Source organism: Schistosoma haematobium, chromosome 2 (genome assembly GCF_000699445.3).
Source record: "Schistosoma haematobium chromosome 2, whole genome shotgun sequence".
In the NCBI taxonomy this organism is placed as follows: Eukaryota; Metazoa; Platyhelminthes; class Trematoda; order Strigeidida; family Schistosomatidae; genus Schistosoma; species Schistosoma haematobium.
In genome coordinates this window covers 3,608,046-3,635,664 of record NC_067197.1, presented here as the reverse complement: position 1 = coordinate 3,635,664, position 27,619 = coordinate 3,608,046, and the positions used below count along the sequence as shown (strand labels likewise).

The window sequence follows — 27,619 nt, the reverse complement described above, 5'->3', positions numbered from 1 at the left end:
CAAGAATATATATATTAGTGTTGTATATTTTTTATGGTAATATTTAGTCACTTGGAAATAATAACCATAACAGATTTTTCAATGCATAGAATTAAACAATTAATTAGGAATTCTGTTTATTGTTAGTCAGTCTTCAACAAATAACTCATATGGAATAGATTATATGGAGAAAGCTGGACTTACCCAAGTATATTAAAGTTAAGATTCATGATGTTTAACTTAAAATTTAAAAAAATAGAGAAACGAATAAGTGAAACACTTACAATTCCATATTAATCGGTTCAAATGTTTCTTGTAATTGACTTAAACTACAACATTCTTGAACAATCAGATCAGGTTTTAATAAATCTGCATTATTTTGATATACAACTTGTGACAAAGTATCTTCTAAAGCTAAAAATGTATTTGTGAAATCAGCACCAGTCATTTCCATTGTATTAAATAAATTTTGAATAAGTTCTGTATCTATTTCATCCTTGGCATAAAGTAAACCTAACTAGGGAATGAATATAATAAAGATAACACATTCATAGATCAAATCATTCAATTTTACATTAGCAATTATTAATATCAAGGTTTAACTTGATAATTTCAAGTAAATTGAACATGGAATATACGGTTCATAATAAAAATTAATGATAAATTTGCAAAATGTTAATGAATAATTTGAATTTCTACGGTTTCGTGACCTAGTGTGAGTCAATCCTTCAAAGTAAATGAACCAAATTAAATTAATTTAACAGTTGAATTCATGAGTCAATTTGAGTTAGACCACCATGCGAGCACTGGATGGCCGTTTCTTCATAGTATAGAACTACTCAGCCGTGACCAGTGGAATTCAACCAAGTCTGGTGTGAGGTAGTAACTCACTGAAGACAATGGTGGCGCAACTTCGAGGATTGGTTGGAGTTAGACATTAACACCGTTGGAGGACAGCCGGCTCAGTGATCTAGAAGTTACGTGTGTGCGCGCGAGACCGACAGGTCCTGGGTCCGAATCTCGCTAGGCGGAATCGTGGATGATCGCTGCTGATAGCAACCGATAGTTAGAGAACTTCAGTGACATGGCTCAAAAACGTTTGTAATGGCGCAGGTGCATCCACTCTTTATGTCCTCCCAAATTCTAATCTTCTGATTTCTTCATGTCCCTTTCTTTTTTCTCTTTCTAAATTTATTCCACTGGATTATACTCCTTGAACATCTTTAAACCCTAATGTTTCCGATTACTGATTATACTATTACTACCTCTACCACTGTGTGATTCGAATCGACAACTGCATCTCTGTGCTAATGTGGTATGGCAACTCGGACTGATTTACGTACGTACGAAGTTCTATGTTGTCACTGACTGACTGCTGAGGAGTCCCATACTAGGACGAAAAGGTCATCTAGTGCTTCCAGGTTTTCGGTGGTAGTCTAGGTTCAATTGACTCGTGAATCCAACTATTAAACTACTATAATATCTGCAAGACTACTCTCTGATTAAAAATAACACAGATTTAAAAAGAATATAGGAACAAGGTAGAATATTTACTTCAATCTAAAATCACAGAATTATTAGGTCTTTTTTGTTTAGCCAAGGAATATTTAGGCTACACGGAAAGGCCTAATGATCCTGTATATTTTGATTGAAATAAATATTCTACCATTTTTGTTGTGACTTTATGTCCGGCTTTTTATCACGCGATTCATCCACCAATCAAAATACGACTTATACAATCTTATCACCGTGCCAAACCAATGACGTTCGACCGGTATGAGCAGCCTAGCGTCCTTATTGGTCCTACGTCCGTCTAGCCCGTCCACTTGAGTCCGGAACACCAATACCAGATCCCACTATGAGAATCGAATCGAATAATTTATTTCAGACATACTGGGTTTATATATCAATCAAACAGGCCGCAACGCACCACAAAATAGGAAATAACATTTGTACACAATAAAGCCAAAAAGTGGCTGTGAACGTGGGAGGCAGTAGTCAATAAACTGAACATACAATAATAATATATACGTCAAAATAAAGCTTATAATAAGAGGAATATAAATATACACAATTCAATTATTGAATAGTAACGTAGTGAACAGAACACCAGTGGGGACAATCGAATGTATTCAACACAAAATTACAGGACTTGTTCATAAAATCTAACAATCATAAAGTAAATGCTTAATTTGCAAAGTATCCACCAATTGTCTCAAAATGACTCAGACTTCATTGTTCTTGCATTTTCATACAAATTGCATCCTGTTTCCATTGTTTACTGTTCGATCCTCTTGTCTCTCTGCTGCCAGACCTTCTGTTCACGACTAACATCATATACTACTTATGTTAATGTAAGTAGCACACACCACAGTAATACTATAAGAATGTATAGATAACATTAGTCAATTAATATGTCTCAGAAGTTACTCGTGATTTAATCTTCGCTCAGATATAACAATTTTCACAAGTATCTTTATTTTATTAGTACTTTCACGTTAGTTTACTTTTGTGTAATTATGTTCATTAAATAATCTATGGAAAGTAATCTCTGATTGTTTTTAGTAAACTAAAATTAGCTTGGCCATATATCAGCCATGGAGATCTATAGATTGATCCTTGGTTGAGTTCTGGTTGTATGTTAATGAAAAATATCAAAGAGTTGTCAAGTTCTATTTACTTTTCAATTTATTTACCAGCTACATTGTACTGTTTATAGTGTATTTTAAAATTACAAAGACTTTTAGCTTAGATGGATGCTTTACTCGAATCTATGATTTTAGAATTGCATGTCATAAGTGCAGAGATTTGATGACTATACTATAAAATATCATTAACAACATCGAAACTACATCAGGTTTTACAAATTCATGTATGTTGGATTTGTCCACTAATTTCAGGTCCACTTGTAGCTAATTCATTATTTTCTCGAACTTTGATTGCCTTTGATTACATAACTTATATAAATGTTTTTAGATGGTTTAAAACCTAAAACAAATTGATTGCAAAAATATTCTGGAAGAACTTTAAAAGCCTGAGATTTTGTTTCATCGGTAACGACAAATATGGATATATAGGCTCACTTATTCATTTGGTAAATAACTTGGTAATTTTGTTTTAAGAATTTGAATTTCTTGTTTTTGCGCGAAAGGTGCTCATTTTCACCTTCATGTCGTATTTCCCACTTGGGAGAATCTTAAACGCTAATGGTTCGTCGTATCTTTTAGTATGATATTTTGTAACGCTTCCCAACGACAATTTGGTGCTGTATATATACGTTGGATTTGTGCCTGTTGTTTTTATCTCGTGCTTCTGTCTGTTGGCGGAATATATTTCCCCACTTCAGCTTGGACTTCTCTCTCTAGTTAGCGGAACGCGTCAGAACAGCTAGCTTATTGGTCTTTGGTCAGGGAGTCTTTGTTCAGTCTAGGTGAACTCGTAATCGCTTCAAATAGTAAATGAGGAAAGCTAGTCCACGGAAGGAATATCGGAATCGATAGGACAAACTGAATCTGGTACACGAAGAGATTCTAAATTCTTAATATTCAGAAATTGTAATCGATTTCTTATAAAATTCAGGATATAGACTATAGTTTACAGTAAAAACGTACAACTATTAAACCATTATGTGGTCATTCAGCTCAAATCAATTCACTACCTAACTTTCTTTAAATTCTGAGCTTTGAAATCACTGTAAACCTTCTATTCTACGAACTTATTCTTTCTTCTCGAATCATGCATATACATATATATAACTGCTTATCAACTGACCTTTTTACGCATTCTTTCCAAATAGACACTTTTAAAACAAGACATATATGTAGTATCCAAAACATTAGTGAATTTTTTTGTAAGATTATCAACAGATATGCATTCTTTATTCGTTGCTTTATCAGATGAACATTTCTGTTGATCAATTAATGCTTGAATTAAACATTCAGCTAGACGGGCTAAATTCCATGCACAAACACTTGGTTGTTGAGCATATGAATAACGTCCATTTGGATCCGATGTATTCGATATATGATCCCAAGTGAACTGATCAATAAAACCAAATGGTCCATAATCAATTGTTAAGCCAATAATACTCATATTATCTGTATTTAATACACTGGTTATTTTATGGAAAAAAAACAAATAAATTGAAAGGTAATTTTCTATGAATAGAGTAAGAGTGATGAGTTGAAAAAAAACAATTGAAAATCAGCAACTGATGGACAGTAACTTAGTTCTAGTTAGAAACTTGTCAACAGTATGAGCATATACACCACTATACGGAACTGTGGACTATTTATCCCCATCACAATGGTTTGTATGTAACGTGACCTGATGATACCAGATTAAGTTCTGTATATAATCCTGGGGGGTGCACTGATGAAGAGTTAAAATTAGAGGCGGAATGACTATCTAGTACATCTCCCGATTTCAAAGATTTTCAAGTTGATATCAATCTGTGATGGAAACTAAAATTGCTTTTCTTCAGTTGAATATTTTATTGTGAATCCTTCAGTGTCTTTACAGAAAATATCAGCACAAAATTCAAAAGAAATGGGGCATGAAAATTTCTCTAGAAGTGATCAACAGCTGATTTGATTAGTTGTTGCCGAAAGTTTCTCTGCCATGGTCTGAACATTTATTTTGACTGTAAAGCATTGTTTCGTTGTCTTTTACCAATGATCAACCAAGTAAACTGTTTGTGAGAATGTACACACTCATGTCATGGCTATTCAGAATATTTTTGATCACTTCCAGTGTTTGGAACTTTTATTATGAAGTCAACAAAAAGTTGAAATTTTTTGGTGTCAAAGAGAATCGGTTCCACCTGTATTGTAACAAAGATTATTTCAGTATTGAATTTGTCCAGTTTGGCTATAGATACTGTTTCTTCCATTTTTACACAGAGTTCATTTGAATGTGTTCCTGAACTTTATTGTTGTAGTCTGACATTTACATGGTAGTCGTGGAATTTCCTTTAGATGTTTATGTAATGGTAGGTGTTTTGTCTTTATGTAGCTGCTTTATTGAGTATAGTTGATCGTTAGTTAATTTGATAATACCAAGCTTTTGGTGTAATCACGTTGGTGAAAATTTATCCCTTACACCACTCGCTACTTCATTTCAAAGGTATTTTACAGCAAGTTCAATAGAAAGGAGACAGGTTGAAATCATGAGTCAGTTGAAGCTAGACCACCATTGGAAACCTGGAAGCACTGGACGGCCGTTTCGTCCTGGTATGGGACTCCTCAGCAGTGCGCATCCACGATCCCGCACCACGCGGGGCTCGGACCCAGGACCTACTGGCTTCGCGCGCCAGCACTTAACCACTAGACCACTGAGCCGGCATCCAAAGGTGTTAATGTCTAACTTCAACCAATCCACGAACTTGCGCCACCGTACACCATTGTCTTCAGTGAGTTGTTATCTCACAACAGACCGGTTGAACTCCACTGGTAACGGCTTCTCACTAGAACTCCAGGAGTTTTTCTTCAAGTCAGTCACTAATGAGCAGTTGATTATTATCAGAATGGGTTTTGTGGAGAGTTTTAGAAATTTCACGGGTTAAAATCATGAGTCAGTTGAGGCTAGACCACCATTGAAAACCTGGAAGCACTGGACGGCCGTTTCGTCCTCGTATGGGACTCCTCAGCAGTGCACATCCACGATCCCGCACCACGCGGGGCTCGAACCCAGGACCTACTGGCTTCGCGCGCGAGCACTTAACCGCTAGACCACTGAGCCGGCATCCCGCGTGGTGCGGGATCGTGGATGCGCACTGCTGAGGAGTCCCATACGAGGATGAAACGGCAGTCCAGTGCTTTCAGGTTTTCAATGGTGGTCTAGCTTCAACTGACTCATGATTTCAACCTGTGAAATTTCTAAAACTCTCCACAAAACCCATTCTGAGAAAGGAGACAATCGTGATCTTTTCATGTCAAAATTAAGAGCTTTTCTAGTTAGCAACAGTTTATGCTCGTATAAGCTTCTATATGACAGCTTCATGACTACTGAACATTAAGGTTTAGTTAGAAGTCTTCATCCTGATAAAAATTACGGTTTTACGTGCATTAAGTGAGTTTTTTAAGGTTTATCGTGTTACTTTCTTGAACCTAATGATGAAACTGTTTTACGTACTTCAGAGAGATCATTAAACCGTTAAATCCTTTGATGCAATTAAAGAAAAAAAGCCCTTTCAACATTTCTTTAGAACCATGAGCCAATCTGGTTCCAATGAAATAGCCCTTTTAGGGTAACTGCCGGTCCCAAGCCCGAATAAATGTGGAGAGTTGTTGATGGATTGAGAGGTCCGATTCCGCAGAAACCAATCTTGCTAATAAAAACACTAACATGAAACGAACCTACTTGGGTTATACAACCTTTGAAAACCAAAAAGAACTGCACAGTTTCGTTCCAACTAAGGGACTCCCCAGCAGTATGCATCAACGACCTTGCAACCTGGAATTAAACCCTGCCAGGGAAGTCTTACTCACCGCCTCGCGGTGGCGGTGTTGTTTACGAAACATGGAGTATGGAAAGCGAATGTCTGGCGCTTTAGATGGCGTTGGTGGGCACGGAGAGTTCACCTAGGGGAGTTAGAAAACCCTGATTCCAAACCAATGGTGCACATGGGCTCCAGTATCCTGAGTCAACAAATGACGTATGAATCAATCGTTGGTCACCGGCTACCACGGGACTGCATCTCCTCACGATGCTCCACTGTCTTGTGGATCAGACCTTTAGATCGAAGGCTTCGGGTGTGGCCCCTAAGAAAACCACCTGCAGTATCACAGCCCTCACACAAATCAAATGATATTTGTGTAGTGCATATGTATTTGGTGCCCCCTTGTATCAATATCTGTATGTTCAAATAAATAAATAAATACTTATTTTCCAGGATGATAAAAATTCAGTCAGTCAGTCAGTAACAACGTAGAACTTCGTAAGTACGTACATCAGTTCGAGTTGCCACACCACATTAGCACAGAGATGCAGTTGTCGATTCAAATCCCGTAGTGGTAGAGGAAATAAGAGTATAAGCATAAGTATAAGTATAAAAATTACATTAATAACGATGATAGTGATAATAAAATTCTGCTAAAAACGGTTGAATAAACAAAGGTATTAAAACATTATTTTTATCAGGCAAACTAATAATAGTTTCATTGTTCAGGGGTTGAATATTCATCATGAAGACAGGTAGGGGAAGCAGACGACTGTTAAAGTTGAAAAGTATGAAGAAGCAAGAAAATCACGGCACTAAGATCATGGTAGAAGAAGTTTTATCAGTTTCTTTTGCAAACAATTCCACTTTTTCAAGATCATGAAGCAATCTGCTAGTAATAGACAGAAAGGAGATATCATTGCAATATCATCCTTTTGTCTATGAATAATGTCGTTGAATGTCGGTTGTACATTACGAATGTATCGTAATAGTTCCTTCAGATAAGCTTCCGATATTCCAATATTCATCTCATTATTATTTATGTACTCGCAGATAAAAGTGGTGGTCTCTGTGAATGGAACGTTAGTGAATAGTGATTCGACACCGAAAGAGAGAGAGTACAAGTTTATCATTTACATTCACTTGTTTCATTTATTCTACGAATTCAAAAGTATCGTGTAAGGAGTGTATATAATTACGTTTTCTTACGGGTTTTACGACATATGCCAGCCACTTTGCTATAGAGTAATAAGGAGATCCGGACATATCGAGAATTGATCGGAGTGGTAGGCCAGATTTACGTATTTTAGGCAAACTATATGGTCATGGTATTATTGATCCTGTTCGTTTTATGAACTCATAGATATCTTCGTTGATTGACTGATCATCTTTCATCCTCTTAAGAACTTCAATCAGTTACTTTCTTATCATTTCAGTCTTGTTCTTTTCATTGATTGATTTAAAGAAATTGGTGTTATCTGATAATAACTTTTTCGTTTTGTCGACACAGATCAATCCACGATATTGGGTGACTATCTTTCATTGTATTGGTTTCGGTTTCCTCCTCACGTCAGACACGGTTTAGTTCCACTGGTTACAGAGTCTCACAAAATGGTCGTCCAGTACTTTCAGGTTTTCATGGTGTACAAACTTAGATCAGTTCGTGATTTCAATGAAATTCAACAATTTCCACAGTTTCATACTGGCAATTATCAATACTATTAGTTCATGAATGTTATTAATAAAAATTTATAGTGGCTGTAATATATAACATTCCCTTAGAAATATTCTTGTAACAGAGTAGACAGAATTGTCTAGAAATTTGACAATTACAGCTACCTAGTAGACAGATAAATTTAAACAACATAAACTGAGACATTCAGTGAAGTGTACTAGTTTCTAAGCAAATTTAATTAGATTGCAAATTATCTACATGAATGTTCGCCAAGATTTTTATGAATAATTCCATAAAACCTCTAAAAACACAAGAAAACACAATGTGTTAGGTGTTATTATCAACAAAGTAGGTCAATCATCCACTTAGCTTTGTATAATCGTTCTCACAGTCTTTTTATAGACCTCAACGAAACTCAACTAAAAAGAGGCTACTTTCATTTATCTTATTGTAATTGTAAACAATCCTTAACATTTTGTAAATTATCTGAGAATTTTCCGCAAGTTTAACCCGTAACTTGAAGTAGTCATCGTTCGTATATATGCATTGAATACACATCTTTATCTTCAGCTACAAACATTCTTTGGGATCATATAACATTAGTCAAAATACATCATCAATTTAAAAGTAGTATAATTATTCAGAATAGAAATTATTATTGTGTTTTTACTTTTTAATCTTACCCATGACAAAATCCAACAGTTTGCCAAAGAGCGACTAGGTTAGCTGTACGTTTCACTACTTCTTTAAAGAATTCCACATAACAATTAATAATATCATTTGAATATTCTGACCAAATCTTAATTGACGAATGTTTTAAACAAAAGGTAATGCAAAAAAACAAGGATAAAATGAAGACTTTATCCACTTTAAGGTGAAACAATTAAAAAAGTTATTCTAACGGATAATTTATAGTTTCTTGTTCTATTTAGAGACATAGAATCACTGAAAACTGGGAAATAGCAAATATCAGTATGAGAGTTGAATAGAAATTAATGGATCTTATAGTATATATTACGGATTGAACTTAGTTAGACAATCACTGAAAATTATGAAACTTTGACCTAGTATAGGATTTCTTAAAAATGCATATCCACAACCACATCCGGGACCAAATCTCAAACTATTAAGCCTTGTAGCAAGTAATAAACCTTCATATAACAGAGTTGTCATTCCACATGAATCAAATCAACTGTGAAACCATCCCACAATGACATTTGTAGGCAAGCTCTCATGCAATTAATGGTTTTGAACTCCATTGATATTGGTTTCTCATCAGCACTCCGGAAATTACCTCACGAAATTAATTTCCAGTGGGCACATTGACTAGGTTCAAAAGCTAGGAATGCAAACTGTTGGATGCTGACTTAGGGGTTAAGAGCTTAATGTCACACCTTAAAGTCTGAGGGTCCTCGATTCCGTCCCTGGTGAAGTCATGGATGAGCACTGTGGAAGTCATTCATAAGTAGCGTAGAACATGGCCCATATGTCTATCGCTTCAAACTGCTAAACAAATTAGTACAATGAAATGAAATTTTCGAGACAGATCCCAGATTAATAGAGGTGGTAACAGTATGAGTGGTGATAAAGAAGAATAGGGATGAAAGGTACGAATCAAGAAAGAAATATGAATTCGTCGGATAAAAAAGCTTTTAAGATAATTTTAAGACTTGAGATCAAAAGGAAAACAGAGTGAATGCACCTGCACCATCGAGGACGATCCTCGGCCCTAATTCTCTAACCACTGATTACGATAGTCACGCGGACCCCAACCAGGTAGTCCGCATCTACCAACAAGGTTCAGTGCAATGGCCAACGACTTCGTGGCTTGATGCCACATTCTGGTTTGGTCACTTTCAGCTTCCTTCCTTCCAACCTACTCCTATGCCAGTCATGATCGTGCCACAAGGTATGTAGTACATGGGTACACGCAATACATTTCCCAACCACTTTGGTTGATGAAGATTCACTACCTTATCAACCGATCTGCTGTCCGTAATGCTGAGGAGTCCCATATCAGGTTTTTGCTGGTCTTTGATTGTTGTGTAACTAATGTCAGTTTGTGATGCAAATTATGAAATATTCGATAGCCGTTGTGTCCTAGTAAGTTCTCAAGACTTAATAAAGACTACTAACTTTAAACTCAAAAGTGTTTCACAAACCATCCAACAGAAAAATAATTGTGTGTATGCATTAATGACTAGCCCCGAAATCGACTAGCTCGCAGAAAACCTGACTACGCTTACATTTCTCGGTTAAAACTTATCCTCCCGACATCATATGTTCATTTGACTTTGGAGAAATATGTGACCTGTTTGGACTTGCTCAGTCTATCATCCCTTCTATTTTCAAAAGCAGGTTTACCTTTTCCGTTCCACTTGAGGTGAAGCGATAACAATAACATTACATTATTATAGTCATTTTGATGGAACAGAAAACAACTACATATAAACTATACCATTATAACTTTAAAATATCATTAGGAAGATTCATTTCTGAAACAGTTAATATTAGGGAACAGAATTACTTACATGAGGATAAAATTGCTGTATTACATAATTAGTAAGTTGTGATACAATTGTCAAATTACCAACGCTTGGTCCGAAACGTCCAGTAATTGGATCTGGGGACTTAGATATTTCAAAAGATCCAAACCTATGAAAGAAACAACAACAAAAATATAGTGAAAACTATATATATATATATATATATATATATATATATATATATATATATATATATATATATATATATATATATATATATATATATATATATATATATATATATAACTTGTCACAACAGAATTAGGTGAATTACACAATCAAATTCAGCAGAGTGAATAAAAAAAAATGCAAAAAACACATTTGACCATGTAATTACGGAAATTTTATCAAACTGATGAGTTGAACTGATAGTTAGTAAACATGTAAGATGAAAGAAGTGTCTAAGATATGTTCAAGCATTGGATTATTAAACAATTTTAGTAATCGTTATGATAAAAAACAGAGTAACGATCTTCCAAAAAGTTTCTCTGAACATTATACTGCTTGGTTATTAAAACGACTACCAAGGTCAGTTAACAGTCCAATTCTTGAACATCGCGTTGATACTGGTCAGATTGCTCCATCAGAATCCTTCTTCAAAGTCATCCGTGGTGTCAAATAAAAGGGTTTTATTCCGAGTACAAGTCAGGAACTTATGTACCGCAAAGGTTTTAGAAATCCATGGACTCCAGCCTATTCTCTATGTGCAGAAACATCAAGTTCAATACCTCATTTTGCTTTGGTCTTAACCCTCACTGTGTTTACTGTGCTTAGTAATCTGTCGCTATTACTTATTTATTATCTCTTCATAATCATTAATCACCTATTATTAAAACAAATAACTATTCTATTTTTTATATTCATCGAATGGATGATCTTTATTTTAACAATTTTTAATCAACTGTCAGGTTATTACATAACTCCTCTTCTATATTCAATTTTCCAGACAATTTACAATGAAATACTACTCTATGGTCACAACATATTAATATACTTCAAGTTGTCAAATATCTTCCACTTCTAACCCATTTCACTTCGATCTATTAGGTACTAACTAATAATGTAAATAAATAGTATATAGAAATAAGATATGAAAGATTCTCTAACTGACGATCATAAGGAAGATAGAGAAGAGAAAACAAGCATGTGCCAAGAAACGACTAACGAAGTAAGAAGGGGGATTTATGCCACAGTAAACCAAGAGATAGGATTAAACCACTTTTGAAGCTAAAGATCAGGCCTCCGCTATGTGTAAACCCTTTCGACTTTGAATGGAGATTCTGGTGAAAATAGATGACCAGATTTGACCAGGTGCTCAACAATCGAGCTATTGACTGATTTCCCTTCACCTTTTAATAACCATGCTGAGTAGTGCACGGATAGGCGTATTTGGAATGATCACGCGTTGTGAGGCCAATAATAAAAAGTTCCACAAGAGCAAGTAGATGATAGATACATATTGAGGTCACCCTAAGCGGTAGTTTATCCTTGGCGAATCCTTATATTAGACATCTCTTGGAAAATACAATTCGTAGCTCATTAGAGTAGAATTTCTCCTTTAAGGATCTAGACAATTGATTTCGTAAGATATCTCCGGCTGCATGTAACTCTTTAAAACTGAGTGTTTATGAACAAAAACTTCGATACAGTAATGAATTGGCTTCAGATTGTTATCAGTATTTGTCTCTTCTTAATTTTGCACCGATTATGTTTCCTGCGTATTGTATTATAATCGCCACAATAAGACATAAATGAATAGGCGAATTACACGATGTTCACTGATTTGACATTATTTATATCTCATTTCGGTCATTCTAATGCAACAATTAAGGCTTTATAACTGTATAGCCTAATGATAATGAAATTATTTACAAAATCCGTTTGCTCGAATACATCAGATTTTTTAATGCTGCTTGGGGTTTTTTAAGCTATGAAATACAAACTCTTGTAATTGATAATCGTATACAAAAAATAATAATTACCTGATGAATGTCTTAGCTACTCTGCTAGTTATACTGGCTTTTTCAGTGATATTATCACCTGTATAAAACATGTCACGTTCAACCAGAGTGTCAGATGTGATAATTGATGCAGCTCGAGTAGTTGGAATGCCTAAATAATACATTGCCTAAAAACGATGAGATTAAGTAAGGCATGATATGAAAACTATAAGGAAATAACAATCAACAATACGCTATTACTAATAAAGCATATAATGTTAGCACGATCGGATACAGGCTACTGGATTCTTTGGTCAGGTTCAAATTGGAATACGATAATTGGTCAGCTTTTCAAACAATCAGTGCTATTGAATGCTAAAATATTGTCACATAACGCCAAAGCATATTAACGAATGACCTTGCAAAAAATTGAGTTTATAGTCATTAAAGTTTGTCTACGCGAAAATGCGTCCCCACAGAAATTTCCTGATGAACATGTTAAGATCAATGAATGTGTTCAGCATCATAAAATTGAAAAGAAAATGTGCTTGCTGTGTCTTAGTTTGAAACAAGACGACTATTGAACTAAACAATTACAGACAAAGTGCTGAAATGAAAATTGCTTATCCAGAATAAAGGCTGTTCACCTTAAGTGAAAAGAACTGCCTCTTATAACAGAAAAAAATAGAAAAGTTTTCTGTTCACACTACCTCCAACTCTATTTACTGACTCACATGTACGGTCCAAAGCACATACACAAGAAAAACAGAGAAAAGTATATGTCCATATTTTCGAGAATGCTATAAAGAGTTTGAGATGATGAAGTGCAGCTTTTTCATCACCAACGTTTATCACTTCATACTATACCATCAATCAACGTTACGTTTTAATAAAAATACAATTGTAAACATTCGAAGAGAAACCATGAAATAGAATAAATCTGTATTACTCTGCCTCAATTTAGGTTTTGGCTTTATTCAAAATATGAAAAAAACAGATTTAGTTGAGTTATACTGGTGTCAGTTAATGATGAAAACCTTAAACTTAAACTCCAACTAGGAATAATGTGTAAACTCGTAAAAATCTATTAGAGACCATTTTAAGGGTTCGAGAAGATGAAGAATCCATATATAAGTATAAATTTCTATAATGATATTTTCTCGATTTTCAAACAGATTAACCTGTAGAAGACATAAATAGGTTTGATGACGATGGAAATTCTGTTCACACTTTGTAATATTATTACTTCTCCCCATAAATTATCCATATACAAGAACTATTTTCTGATTGGTCTAAAAACTAGGCAAAATTTTGTTTTGGTTGTTGTATGCTCATCTTGATGCTATACTTTTATCGGATAGCCCACAACTAAATTAGAGCTAAATAAGAACTTTCGTCTAAATTTGAACGAATAGTTTCACAATATTTGGGTGCCGAGTTAATTTGAGACATTAAAAAGAAGAATATATTTGTAATTTTGTGTTGTTTGATTATATTTTCCTTGAAAAAGCTTGGACCAGATTGCCAGGCGAAACGTTGGATTTAGTTAAAATTCATTCGCTGAGATGGATGAAGCAATCACACTTCAGATAACACTTCTGAAATCTTTGGACGAAATCTATTACTATTCGTTTTTATTTGTATAAAGCATTTTATATGATATCGATCCGTGATGAAAACCTTAATCCTAGTTACAACAGACCGTACCCGGACTCCTAATTCCCAGCCTTAGCCACTTTTTATTCATCGACCACGTTGAAGCTGCTGATCTATCTTAATTTGTTTTTGCTACAGACTACTTTATAACTAAACATTGTTTTTTAATTCATTTAAGGTTGTTGGTATAATACACTTTTGTAGTGTATGCTACTTACGTTCTCAGATATAAGTGATATGTAACACCAGTCGTAAGTAGCATGTCTGCGAGCAGAAGGTTGAGAAGATTAAAATGAAGAGAAGAGAGAAGGAAACTGAAAGCAATCAAGATAACAAGAGGAATGAAGGAACCATGAAGCTTGCAAGAGACAATTCAAAGATAAGCAACTGATGGATTTAACGTATGGTTTTCATATTCTACGAAAGTACCTTGTAATTTTGCACTAAACAACAAACTAGTTACCCTGAAGTGTTAATGCGATTCAGTAATCTATTTAAGTTCTCAATCTTTTAATTGACTGAAACGGGTCGAAATCTCAAGGTTGTTCTTCAGTATACTTTAGCCTTGTTCTGTTTCAATCAAAGTATTTGGTTCGAAGGAACACATACAAAAAGCTTCAACCAAGTCGCAGATTCGAATTTTTTTCTCAGTCTATTTCTGTTCGAGCAATCAAGTAGTGTTATTAATTTCTGAATAAAAGTGTGGTTTCAAAGCTGAGTACTTTGTAAATGAATTAAGACAAAATTACTTCTGTTAGGTTATATATCTCCATAATTTTAAAATTACAAATGACTAGTGTTATTACATTTTAACAGCAACAAGTGGTGTGGTGATATTAACTGAAATAGAATTAATTGAAAAAAGATTGTGTACAAAGATTATTTCATACTCAAAATTAAGTGATTCACTTCATTACTATTGTTCGGTTAAATAGAGGAAAGATCTATGTCAGATTTATCACATGATAAAAATGAAGTGTTGAGTGATTTGCCCGCTATTACTTCGACTTTGTAGAAAAACAGTCGTTTTTTAGACCGGAGATATGGATAGGTTGCTAGTATCCAATTAGAGGAGAATTCAAAGTAATGCCCACATACAATGGAATCACCAAGTGAGCAATCTTGAGGTTAGGTATTGAGTAATACGTGAACATGATAAAAATAATTGATGTGTCAGTGAATCATCTTCAATTGAGATGTTATGGACGCCAAGAGACCGCTTACTCCAATGGTGACTAGTAAAAGAGTAGGTTAAAAAGGGCCAAGGGCTATCAGAATACGATATTTTATTAGTCCATGAAGTTACTGGGTAATGGTCTAAACCGATTAAACGGTATGCGGTTCTTTGTTGAGGACCATCATAATAAACACAATCTCACTAGAAACGTCGGGTGACACGCCACCCGAAATCGGTTGCAGTAGTGCAGTTCCATTTACTTTTCTCATTATCTTTTAAATTTAGTGTTAACGTTGTCGAATGTTTTTTACTCCCCCAATCTCATTTGCTCGTTTTAAACGATATCCTCTATTCACTTAGCCAATGTTATTGATATCATTATCTCAGCATTTTTTCATATTACAATGTAAATTGTATCATTTCCCATATGAAAATATACTATATTTTGATAAATTGTTGTATAGATATTTCTATAATCTAACCTCACCTCAGAGCATAGAAACTCTCGTAAACTGGAACGTAATACTTTTCTTCCATCACCTTGCCGAGAAAATGGAGTTAAACCTGAGCCTTTCAATTGTAATTCCCAACGTTCACCTTGTTTATTGATCACTTCACCAAGTGAACTAGAAGAAACAAATAACTCCAGTGACTGAGTAATATACAATAACAAGATCAAAGTTTTCATTTCTGATATATATATATATATATATATATATATATATATATATAAATAACACAACTAAATTGAAAGGTGAGACGACTTTATTTCACCAGCGGCGACTTTCAGAACATAGACAAACAAATCTCTGTAATTATTGGTAAAACGAAAATATTTACTACAAACAAATGAACAATGATCGTACTATGATTTCATTTTAACAACTAAATATTTAGAACAACATATATAAGCGAACAATATTGTTTTCGATTAGATCCTCATCAGGCTTTACTCTAATATACAGTAATATTTATATGCATATACGAAATTATTAAACCAATCAAGGTAGTTTATAAGTCAATGATAACAATGGAAAAGATTACATAATAAGTAAAATGTGAGAATTACAAATTGATGGTGTGACAACAGGTGCATTAGTTTTTGATAAGCAATAATAATAATGGTTCAAATCAATGTTACATAATCTGAAATAGGTCAATGATTAGAAAAATATAGAAACTGAGATAACAATTATAAAATTATAAGATGACGTAATAAGAAATGTTCAGATAATTGGACCATGAATAGGAATCCGAGCCAACAAGCCAAGTCTTTGTGTCCAGAAGAAATTTGTAACTCCATTATCTCTCCCTTGGCCTTAAGTAATAAATGAATTTATTTATTTATTTATTCCTTTTCTAACTTTCTCTTCGTTTATTATTTTTCTTCACACCCTCCTACCATTTTATTTTCTCTCAACTATACGTTTCATGGTCCAATTATCTGAACATTTCTTATTACGTCATCTTATAATTTTATAATTGTTATCTCAGTTTCTATATTTTCTCCTAATCATTGACCTATTTCAGATTATGTAACATTGATTTGAACCATTATTATTATTGCTTATCAAAAACTAATGCACCTGTTGTCACACCATCAATTTGTAATTCTCACATTTTACTTATTATGTAATCTTTTCCATTGTTATCATTGACTTATAAACTACCTTGATTGGTTTAATAATTTCGTATATGCATATAAATATTACTGTATATTAGAGTAAAGCCTGATGAGGATCTAATCGAAAACAATATTGTTCGCTTATATATGTTGTTCTAAATTTACAATATGGGAATATTTCAAACTAAATATTTGTCAACCTTCATAATAATACGTGTTCAGCATAAAATGACGAGTCTTGAGTTCAACATTTTAAAGAATAATGAATCTTAGGCCCAAAAATAGTGTGGTCAGCGGAACCAAACAATCGTTGTAAAATATCATGAATTGACTGAAGTTGGAAATGTGAGTCTTTGGACGGTAAATTGGTAATATGAAAGCTTGTAACGAGGTATAAACGTCGTGAGTCTGAACGCAGTTGGTGTTATGGTTGCACGTTGATGATGAGTTGCATGTTGGAACGAAACAGTTGTAAAGCCAATTCAGATAGGCCTTCAACAACTGACTACCAGAGTTCAGTCTGTAAGATACATAATGGAGAATCCGAAACATCCCAAATACGCTATACAGAACAAAATTGTGAACAATAATTTTAATCTTGAGTTGAAGGATGTGAAAGCATGAGAGTGTAAGTGCTATAATGCTCGCTTATTACAACCCAGCTATTCCTATTGCTTAGTATTCTTAACCACCAATTCACTCGACAATCCCCAAATCAGAATGCGATTGAATAGGAAAGAGATTATATTCCAAATAACAAGGTTAGATGGAAGTAAGAAGCACAGTAGGAAAAACGTTAGTATATTCAGTTTTTTACACGAGAAGATTCTAGTGTTCTCCAAGTATCGACCAGCGCTGATTGGATCAGAATTAGCCAATCAGCGTGCACCAACGCAATCGTGCATTGAGCATTTTTTAATCTAATCTATGTCCCGCTAACAGTAAGTTACCTATATTTCTATAATCTAGCTATTCACAGAATCTTTCGGCATAGACTACTGCTTTCAATGTGACCGTAAACATTGTTATCTGCATCACAAAAATATGGGAATATTGAGTATTCTTTGGTAAGTATCGGCTGTTTTGATTGCAATTTGGAATACTATACAGATGTTGGCGTATATTTTTCCCAAATAACTCGGAATGTAAAGAAAATGTAACATTGGGAAAAACGTTATAACTTAAACTTTGAGTGCCATCTAAGCTATTGAGGTACGCATCATTAAACGGTATAACGCATCAGCTGAATCATTAAATTAGGTATCTATTTCCACCCTAAATGAAGAGGTCAACAATCCTGTGAGCATATACACATATGGAGCTGAGAACGGACTGGGGAACGAAATTAGTCATCACTAGGCCATTCAAGTAATGCATAGACAACTCGATCTTACATTAGACCAGTTACATGCAGAATAGCCTGTCAGATGAGTTGGAAACGTACAAGTGAATTTGTTTTGTAATATTACGTACATATTACTTGGTTGGAGTGCGCGCGACTGTTGTAACCAATTGTTGGGGATTCTGGGTGATATGTTTCAGAATCAATAACAATGGCGTTATTGTATGCCCTCCTTATCTTACCTTAAACTCTGAGATTAAAATGACTTTATAGCTTTCTTCCTACGATCTAATTCTTTCATTCTGTATTATATCCTTATACACAATATTTTATATATTACTACCACTGAGGTAACTACTTCTACGGACTTGACGTTCATCTTTTTGCGCTAATGAGGTGTGGAAATTTGGACCGATACACATATGTGCCTGTCAATAAGTCTTATTTTATTTTAAATAGAGCAAGAACAAAGATTGGTGCAGAATAATATGAATTCATTTTATTTCGTTAGGTTCTCATCAGCTGCTTACAATCTAAATTATTTGAAATTCAACATTATTACAGATATTGACATATAAATACATAAGAGTGTGATGAAGGATCAATACATGTGTATGATGATGTAGCAAGCAAAGATTCAGATAGAGTTAATGAGCTCATAAAATGTTTGATTCGAATAAATAAATAAAGTTAGAGAGGGAAAGTTCTGGAACATTGAAATAGTGATTAGAACTCATGAAAATAGATTAATGGTAATAAAGAAAATATGAATTGAAATCAATCAGTTATGTATGATGTAATTTATATTTCAGAAAGAGTTGCAATAATGACGCAATAAATAAATAAATAGGAGCAAATGAATAGAAAGAATGGGGGTTATTGTTACCAGGGTAAAGAAAGATTTATTACTGTCTTTTTTTGTATACATAGATCTTGGTTTTAAACGTTTGCTAACGCTTCAGCGAATTTCAAAAGGTTGGAGTTTGATTGTTTGTTAATCACCTTGAAGGACTTCAGTATATCAACTCCATGTCCTGTATCAATGAGGTGTCTTGCGATAGCACTGTTGAATGCTTTCAATCCACTTAACCTTAAACTTTTCGGAATATGTTCTTTGAATCGGACATAGGCTCTCCTTTCTGTTCTACCAATGTAACTGCTTTGGCAGGTACATGTAAATTTGTATACACAGTTGGTGGTAATATGAAAGTGATACCTGTCGACCTTTGATTGTGTCAAAAAACGTGTTGTTTTGGACAGGACAATCAATTTCGCTGCAGGATAAGTTCTCGTCAGTGCAGTTTTAAGTCTCATATTGATTGATCCTGTGATGTCGTCACCTTTGAATTGAAGTTGAATAAAAATAGGCTTTTTATTTGCTGTAATTTCTTTCGGTTTTTTATCTTCACATTTGCCGTATTTTTCAATAAATTTCAGTGGGTATCCGTTATTTTTTAAACATTTTTTAACATTCATAACTTCCTCTTCGAGTGTATCGGAAGTACAAATTCTTTCTGTTCTGTGAAACAGTGTTTTGACCAGTGCCTTTTTGTAACTCATTGGACAAAAGCTATTGAAATTAAGATAACTACCATTCCATGTGTCTTTCTTATAAACTGAACGTTGAACCCTACTTACAATAATCTACGACCTCGTGGGTCTCGTTTGCCCCACATGTATGGATTACCGAAAATACATAAACAAGGTTATCCTCTTAGACCTATTTTGTCAATGATCAATTCACCATACTACAAAGTTGCACGATGGTTAGCATATAAGTTAGAACCAGTGCGTCAACGATTAGCCACCTATACACTAAAGGATTCATTTGTATTTGCTGACAGCATGAATCACATTAATATTGCTGGTAAGTTTATGGTTTCTTTTGATGTAACCTCATTGTTTACAAAAATACCACTTCTTGAAACCATAGACATAATTTGTCAACATTCTGACATCCTACCTCTACCAGTACCAGAATTCAAACGACTATTACTCATTTGTATAAAAGATGTTCAGTTCCAGTTCAACGATATCAAATACAAACAAACCGGTGGTGTAGCGATGGGAAATCCGTTAGGTCCTGTCCTAGCAGATATTTTCATGGCTAACCTCGAAAGAACCAAACTCAAACGAGCGATTGATGAAATGACGTATTATTCGAGGTATGTTGATGATACCTTCATTGTATGTAATAATAAACAACATTCAATAAATCTGCTAGAGTTTTTCAACAAAGCACATCCGAATATCCATTTCAGTATGGAACATGAAAAAGAAAACAAGTTCTATTTCCTTGATATCGCGATGAAAAATAGAAAAGATGGTTGGGTTCAACGTTCAGTTTATAAGAAAGACACATGGAATGGTAGTTATCTTAATTTCAATAAATTTGGTTAAGTGTCTCAACCACAGAATCAAGGTATTATGCTCTGAAGACAGTGTGGAGGAAGAAATAGTTATACTAAAGAGCACATTACGTAATAATGGCTATCCGGATAATTTCGTCAAAAATACCTCGTACAAAGTATTAAAAGAGAAGACATTGTGACACGGTCAGTAAAAAGACCTTATATCTAAAACTTGACTTTAAAGGCGACATAGCGGGTGATATTCTAACACGTCGACTCAAAAGATCTGTCGAGAGGACGTTTCATGCTGCCAAGTTACACATAACTTTCTCGACTAAACCAGTACTCACACAACTAGTCAAGGATAAGTTACCGAAGATGGGCTCCTCCATGTGTGTATACCAATTCAACTGCTCCTGTGGAGCTAGTTACATAGGCCGTACTCAGAGGGCTTCATCCTTGCGTGTTCGTGAACATGTACCAGCATAGTTGGGAAAAGGAGTCACCAAATCGATTAACGGCACCATTCTTTCTCACTTGGTAGATAGTGAACATCATATTAAAATAGAGGAAGCTTCCTCTGTTTTATATCAAGTTCCAAAATATCTACTTCAAGGAGCTAGATTACGGCTGCTTTACACAGCCGAAGCCATCTGGATCCACTCCAGAAGACCTAATTTATGCATCCAGAAAATATATCCAGCCTCTATGTTTACCCTGGCCTACGACTGGATCACCAAATACCTAGACTGAATATTATAAACCTCTTACCCCTTCCTTCCTTCATTTTTATTTATTTTCCTTATTATCATTATTTGTCATTATCTATATCTTAATCTTCATATCCATCATTCCCAATTTGTTGACCGTAATTACCTTGATAACAGCCCCCTTATTACATATTATATTCACACAACAATATTATTATTATTTCATACACATAGTTCCCTTCATTATCTTAAATAGAGCAAGAACAAAGATTGGTGCAGAATAATATGAATTCATTTTATTTCGTTAGGTTCTCATCAGCTGCTTACAACCTAAAATATTTCAAATTCAACATTATTACATATATTGACATGTAAATACATAAGAGTGTGATGAAGGATCAATACATGTGTATGATGATGTAGCAAATGTGAAGATGAAAAACCGAAAGAAATTACAGCAAATAAAAAGCCTATTTTTATTCAACTTCAATTCAAAGGTGACGACATCACAGGATCAATCAATATGAGACTTAAAACTGCACTGACGAGAACTTATCCTGCAGCGAAATTGATTGTCCTGTCCAAAACAACATGTTCTTTGACACAATTGAAGGTCGACAGGTATCCCTTTCATATTACCACCAACTGTGTATACAAATTTACATGTACCTGCCAAAGCAGTTACATTGGTAGAACAGAAAGGAGAGCCTACGTCCGATTCAAAGAACATATTCCGAAAAGTTTAAGGTTAAATGGATTGAACGCATTCAACAATGCTATCGCAAGACATCTCCTTGATACAGGACATGGAGTTGATATACTGAAGTCCTTCAAGGTGATTAACAAACAATCAAACTCGAACCTTTTGAAATTCGCTGAAGCGTTAGCAATCAAACGTTTAAAACCAGATCTATGTATACAAAAAGAGACAGTAATAAATCTTTCTTTACCCTGGTAACAATAACCCCCATTCTTTCTATTCATTTGCTCCTATTTATTTATTTATTGCGTCATTATTGCAACTCTTTCTGAAATATAAATTACATCATACATAACTGATTGATTTCAATTCATATTTTCTTTATTACCATTAATCTATTTTCATGAGTTCTAATCACTATTTCAATGTTCCAGAACTTTCCCTCTCTAACTTTATTTATTTATTCGAATCAAACATTTTATGAGCTCATTAACTCTATCTGAATCTTTGCTTGCTACATCATCATACACATGTATTGATTTTTCATCACACTCTTATGTATTTACATGTCAATATATGTAATAATGTTGAATTTGAAATATTTTAGGTTGTAAGCAGCTGATGAGAACCTAACGAAATAAAATGAATTCATATTATTCTGCACCAATCTTTGTTCTTGCTCTATTTAAGATAATAAAGGGAACTATGTGTATGAAATTTATTGTATTTATTTCAACACATAAATATTGGTAAAAGAGTTCACCAAATATATATGCGCCACACCATATTTGTGTGTGTGCGGGCTGTGATACCAACCGGGTGCCCAGACCGAAGCAGGTGGTCTTCTTAGGGGGCCACCCCCCGAGCCTTCGACCTAAAGGTCTAATCCACAAGGCAGTGGAGCATGGTGAGGAGATGTATTCCCATGGTAGCCGGTGACCAAAAATTGGTTTATACGCCATTTGTTCCCGTAGGATACTGAAGCCCATGTGCACCATTGGTTTGGGATCCGGTTAAAGCGCCGGACATTCGCTTTTCGTCCTCTCATTTTCGTGAACAACTCCCTCGCCACGAGAAGGCAGTGAGTAGGACTTCCCTGGCAGAGAATTTGTACGTACGTACATCAGTTCAAGTTGCCATACTACATTAGCACAGTGATGCAGTTGTCGATTCAAATCCCGTAGTGGTAGAGGTAGTAGGAGTATAAGTAGTAATCGGAAACATTAGGGTTTGAAGATGTTATTCAAAGGGTATAATCCAGTGAAATAAATTTGGAAGGAGAAAAAAAGAAAATAAACAATTCAGAAGATTAGAATTTGGGAGAACACAAAGAGTGGATGCACCTGCGCCATTACAAACGATTTTGAGCCATGCCACTCAAGGTCTCCAACCGTCGGCTGCTATCATCTCCCGGATCCCAACCAGTTAGTCTACACCTACCAACATGGCTCAGTCCACTTGTCAGTGATTTCATGGATTTGTGCCATGTTTTGGTCTAGTCGCCCGTAGCTTTCTCCCAACCTAATCCTACACCATAAAACATCGCACGCCGGGGCAGTAGGTGGTTGGGCATACATAACATATGTCACAGACATCTCAACTGATGAAGTTTCACTACTTTATCAATCGATTTGCGATTCTTACCTAGCACCCGTTTCTTACAACTGCATTACTTACTCGGTGGTCCCAGGGTATACAAGCAACGCTTCGAAGACTCCTATGATCGAATGCCAGTAACCTACCAATGTCCTCTACTCTTACCGGCCATGTTTCATTGCCATAAAGTGGGACGGAACGATCTGGTGCACAGTAAACCCGTGCTTTTGGTTGATAGGCGGATATCTCGCCTACGCCATAAATGACACAAGCCGGCAAAAACTAGACAAGACTCCTGTATCCGTGCTGAAATTTCGTCAAACATCAGACCGCACAATCTGATTAGACTCCCAAGATAAGTGAAGCGGTTTACACGCTCCACTACTTCACTCCCTATCATTAGTTCGGGTGTTGATGTATATGCCTGGTCCTGCGTTGTAACTAACTGAATGACTGAGAGGTCAATAGTGATCTGAATCTATTTACGATGAGAACACTGGAACGTCCTTTAAATTGTTTCTAATAATCTAACGCTTTTAATTATATTAACCGAGTCGCTTACCCTAACCAACTAGTATAGTGAAGTAGCATAATGAGTGATTATAAGAAATTCCAAAGTGTTACTTTTTATCGTTAAATATTACACACAGTTAAATACGCTTAGCAAAATAAAAATTCGAAAAAGGCTTACATACATTGCTGCACCATCTCCAAGTTGACCGGCAAAACTACCAAATTGATACCCGCAATAACAATGAGCTGTGGGATCACTACCAGGCCATAATTTGTTTCCTGACAAGTACTCAACTAGATGATTTGTTTCTCCTGTTTTCTCTATACAGTTTTGTTCATCAAGATGGTTAACTTCATGACGAATATTTAGCAAACTAAGTGCATCAAGAGAAAATAAAACTACGCGGGGATTGTCTATTCTGGTTGGACTGACACGTGTGAAACAAGCATTTGGTACAGATCGTATACTATTGGATCCATTGTCGATCGGTAGACATTTCAATTGGATATTATCGAACTGTGGACAATGTTTTGACCACGATGATCTCTCGGAAAAGGAACATGTATTAAATAGCATATGAGTTTCTTTATTAACAGTATTTGAAAAGGCACCAAGATACGTTATGTTAAAACATTGTTCCACTAACTTCTAAAACACCATATAGAATATTAACAGAATATTTGCTTTCATAAAAATGCATAATAATATTTATTTCGTGATGCAAAAAAAATGAATAAAACACATAACAAAGAAGTTTATATGAATGTGTCCCAGTCTAATTTATCACGTTGTGTATCAAGGTGAGATGAATATACGGAACAACAAAGTGATAAAAAAGCTAACAGGAACACGAGTAGATATAAAGCGAAGCTGTAGTAACTGTCCACCATTAAGAGACAACGGTTTGTCATGTAATAAATCACGATACTGCAAAGATGTCCAGACCCAATTAGAAAAAACGATATTTCCGGACAAATGTCAGTTAATTAGATCGCAGGACCATAACCCATAGAATAGTAATATGGTTTGATGCAATTGACGTGCTTCCTCTGATTAATTAGTGCAGTATGGAACCGAATGTAAACACCAATTGAGCCCAATAAACCTAGTAAACATTCATATACTCCGCTTTGAGTCACAATTTCTGTGTTAGAACTGGTAATACTATTCGACGACCTTTATGAGTAGGTACGGATAAATTTAAAACCACGGATCCAATATTTGAAGATCCAGTGGATTACCTATCAAGCTATCGATATAAAACCAACTACTATGGAATATTGAAACCTAAAACGGACTGCCATTTGGTATCTTTATGAATACTTCAAAACAACAAGTGAGTCTTATTGCAAAATTAGGACATAATTTATCAGCCATTCAAGACGAAAAGTTAACCTGTCTGAAAGAGATAGTGAGCTCCTGGGAAGGTTTCAAGAAGCAGTAGCTGAACAGATTCCTGAAACCTCGAACATGGTCTATGATGAGACTGGACAAACTAAACTTATTCATTCCGTTAGAGGTGGTAATCACGGTCTTCAAACTAATCAACAATAATTCTATATCAGACGTGGCATCATGTTTCTTGTCGATCAAAATTTACAATAATCTAAAAAATTAGTGATCCCGGGACTTAATACTAGTCACTTGAGTTCAAACTTTACCATCAAACCATCAGCCGGTAGAAATCAGTTTATGATGTGGTGGAAGCATCATCTATCAACGCATTCGAAATAAAATCGGACCAGGGTCCCCATCTTCAGGACTAGAAAAAGGCATCTAACTTCCTAACCCATCCGAATTCTCACTGAATGTTATCTAATCTTAGTGATATTTTTGCTGTACCCAACCTGCTGATTTTGAGGTTTTCCCTCAGTTTTTGGGGAATTTCTCACGACTTGGTAAAATTCTTAGGGGTTTTGTGTCATTTCCCCAAAATTGTCTATAACGGCTTTACCTAAATTTCCCTAAGACAGACAAATTTTCTCCCAAGATTTGGAAGTCATAACTCCCTATAAGTAATGTGCGGGGATTTGCTTTTGTGACAAAATCAACCTGTTAATCTATTTTCGGTTTAATCCTACTACGCCTAAGATAGACAGAACCTGGTAGTACAGTTTCTCGAGCAGTGTTATCGATTATTCGTAGATAGAGGACATTTCACAATTTCCCAATTTTTAGAAAAACCCGACCCGTTTTGGGGAAGCCGTTATAGAACATTCTGGGGAACTTCCCTAATATTTTGGGTTTTCCCTCAATTTCCCCTCAAAACTTAAGGAAAGGCCATTGGAGTTTGTGGATTCCCCCAAACGGGAGATTAATCTCCCAAGTGTTCCTACTTCATAAAGGCTTCCATGAAGTAGGACATGAGTGATTTGAGTGTTTTTTGTAGGTCTAAGCCATTTTTCCTGCTGTAAACATAGTCAGTGCATTTCACTGATTCCTCCATAAATCATAGCACCGCAATACTAACCTTTTGGGTATAGACATGAAAGAGAAGTCTCGTATTCCGGAATTGACTTCTAGCAAGGTATGTTGTGTGATGCATTCACCTGTACTTCCCTCGAAGCCAGTGGACGAAGACCCGACTAACGACCTTCAGCGGCTCGCAGTTCCGATACTAAACTACGAAAATCGAATAGTTTCGACATAGTTGGAGGACAGTAAAATGGGGCAACGCTCCTAGGCAACGCTTCAGGGATATCGTTCGCTGACGAAGGTTGCGAGCACTTGAAGGTCAAACTGTCGCAAGATGATTGATGCGTCACATCGACAATTCAGAAGCGGTCAGATCAAGACATTTCTAGATTTGGATTGAGTTCAGGCGCACCATGTGTGATAAAGTCCATCCTCCAAGTAACGAAGGCGATGCCATCGTGATGATGAATGATGTGGGACCAATCTTCAATGATATGATGTTATTTATTCGATTCACAAGTTGAGACAATTTTGAGATCTATTTGAAGGAAGTAGATAAGTTAATATGACTTCTTTGGGTAAAATATTTTTGTAGGATACGCATACTAAGTACGTTATATCAGTATGTCAGTATTGTCAAGTTCACTAAAAACCCTCGCGGTTTTGTTCCAACGACCTTGAACGCTAAAATATGAGACGCCCATTCAAATAATTCGAATTCAAATTTGTGTAGTAAGGACAGAAGGCCTGCGGCCTATGTTATTCTTCCTTTTAGTATGCTGTTACGAATGTCCAGTCTTCATTTGAATGTGTCAATTGAAGGTGCGGACATCAATGTTTTAGATAACAGATTTCAAGTATTGATGACTTGGTGTGAAAACCTGTACGCCACGGGTATTTTGTTCGTTCTTGGCCTTTCTACCCGCCTGCTATGTCCTCTGAGATGTCTCGATCT

The 27,619-nt window shown here is 35.3% G+C and overlaps 1 protein-coding gene across 1 annotated transcript in view; it reads right to left on the bottom strand.

Moving 5' to 3' along the window:
* Positions 1 to 27,360, bottom strand: part of MS3_00006052 (uncharacterized protein) — a 38,620-nt gene extending 11,260 nt beyond the window's left edge. The window contains exons 1-8 of the mRNA XM_051214151.1: positions 26,720 to 27,360; positions 24,431 to 24,897; positions 15,900 to 16,038; positions 12,622 to 12,767; positions 10,625 to 10,748; positions 8,777 to 8,892; positions 3,751 to 4,090; positions 264 to 496 (exon numbers count right to left, since the gene is read on the bottom strand). Of these exons, the coding sequence (XP_051067286.1) occupies positions 264 to 496; positions 3,751 to 4,090; positions 8,777 to 8,892; positions 10,625 to 10,748; positions 12,622 to 12,767; positions 15,900 to 16,038; positions 24,431 to 24,897; positions 26,720 to 26,794 (1,640 nt within the window). The 5' untranslated portion in view covers positions 26,795 to 27,360. The remainder of the gene's footprint in view (positions 1 to 263; positions 497 to 3,750; positions 4,091 to 8,776; positions 8,893 to 10,624; positions 10,749 to 12,621; positions 12,768 to 15,899; positions 16,039 to 24,430; positions 24,898 to 26,719) is intronic.
* Between the last annotated feature and the right edge of the window lie 259 nt (positions 27,361 to 27,619).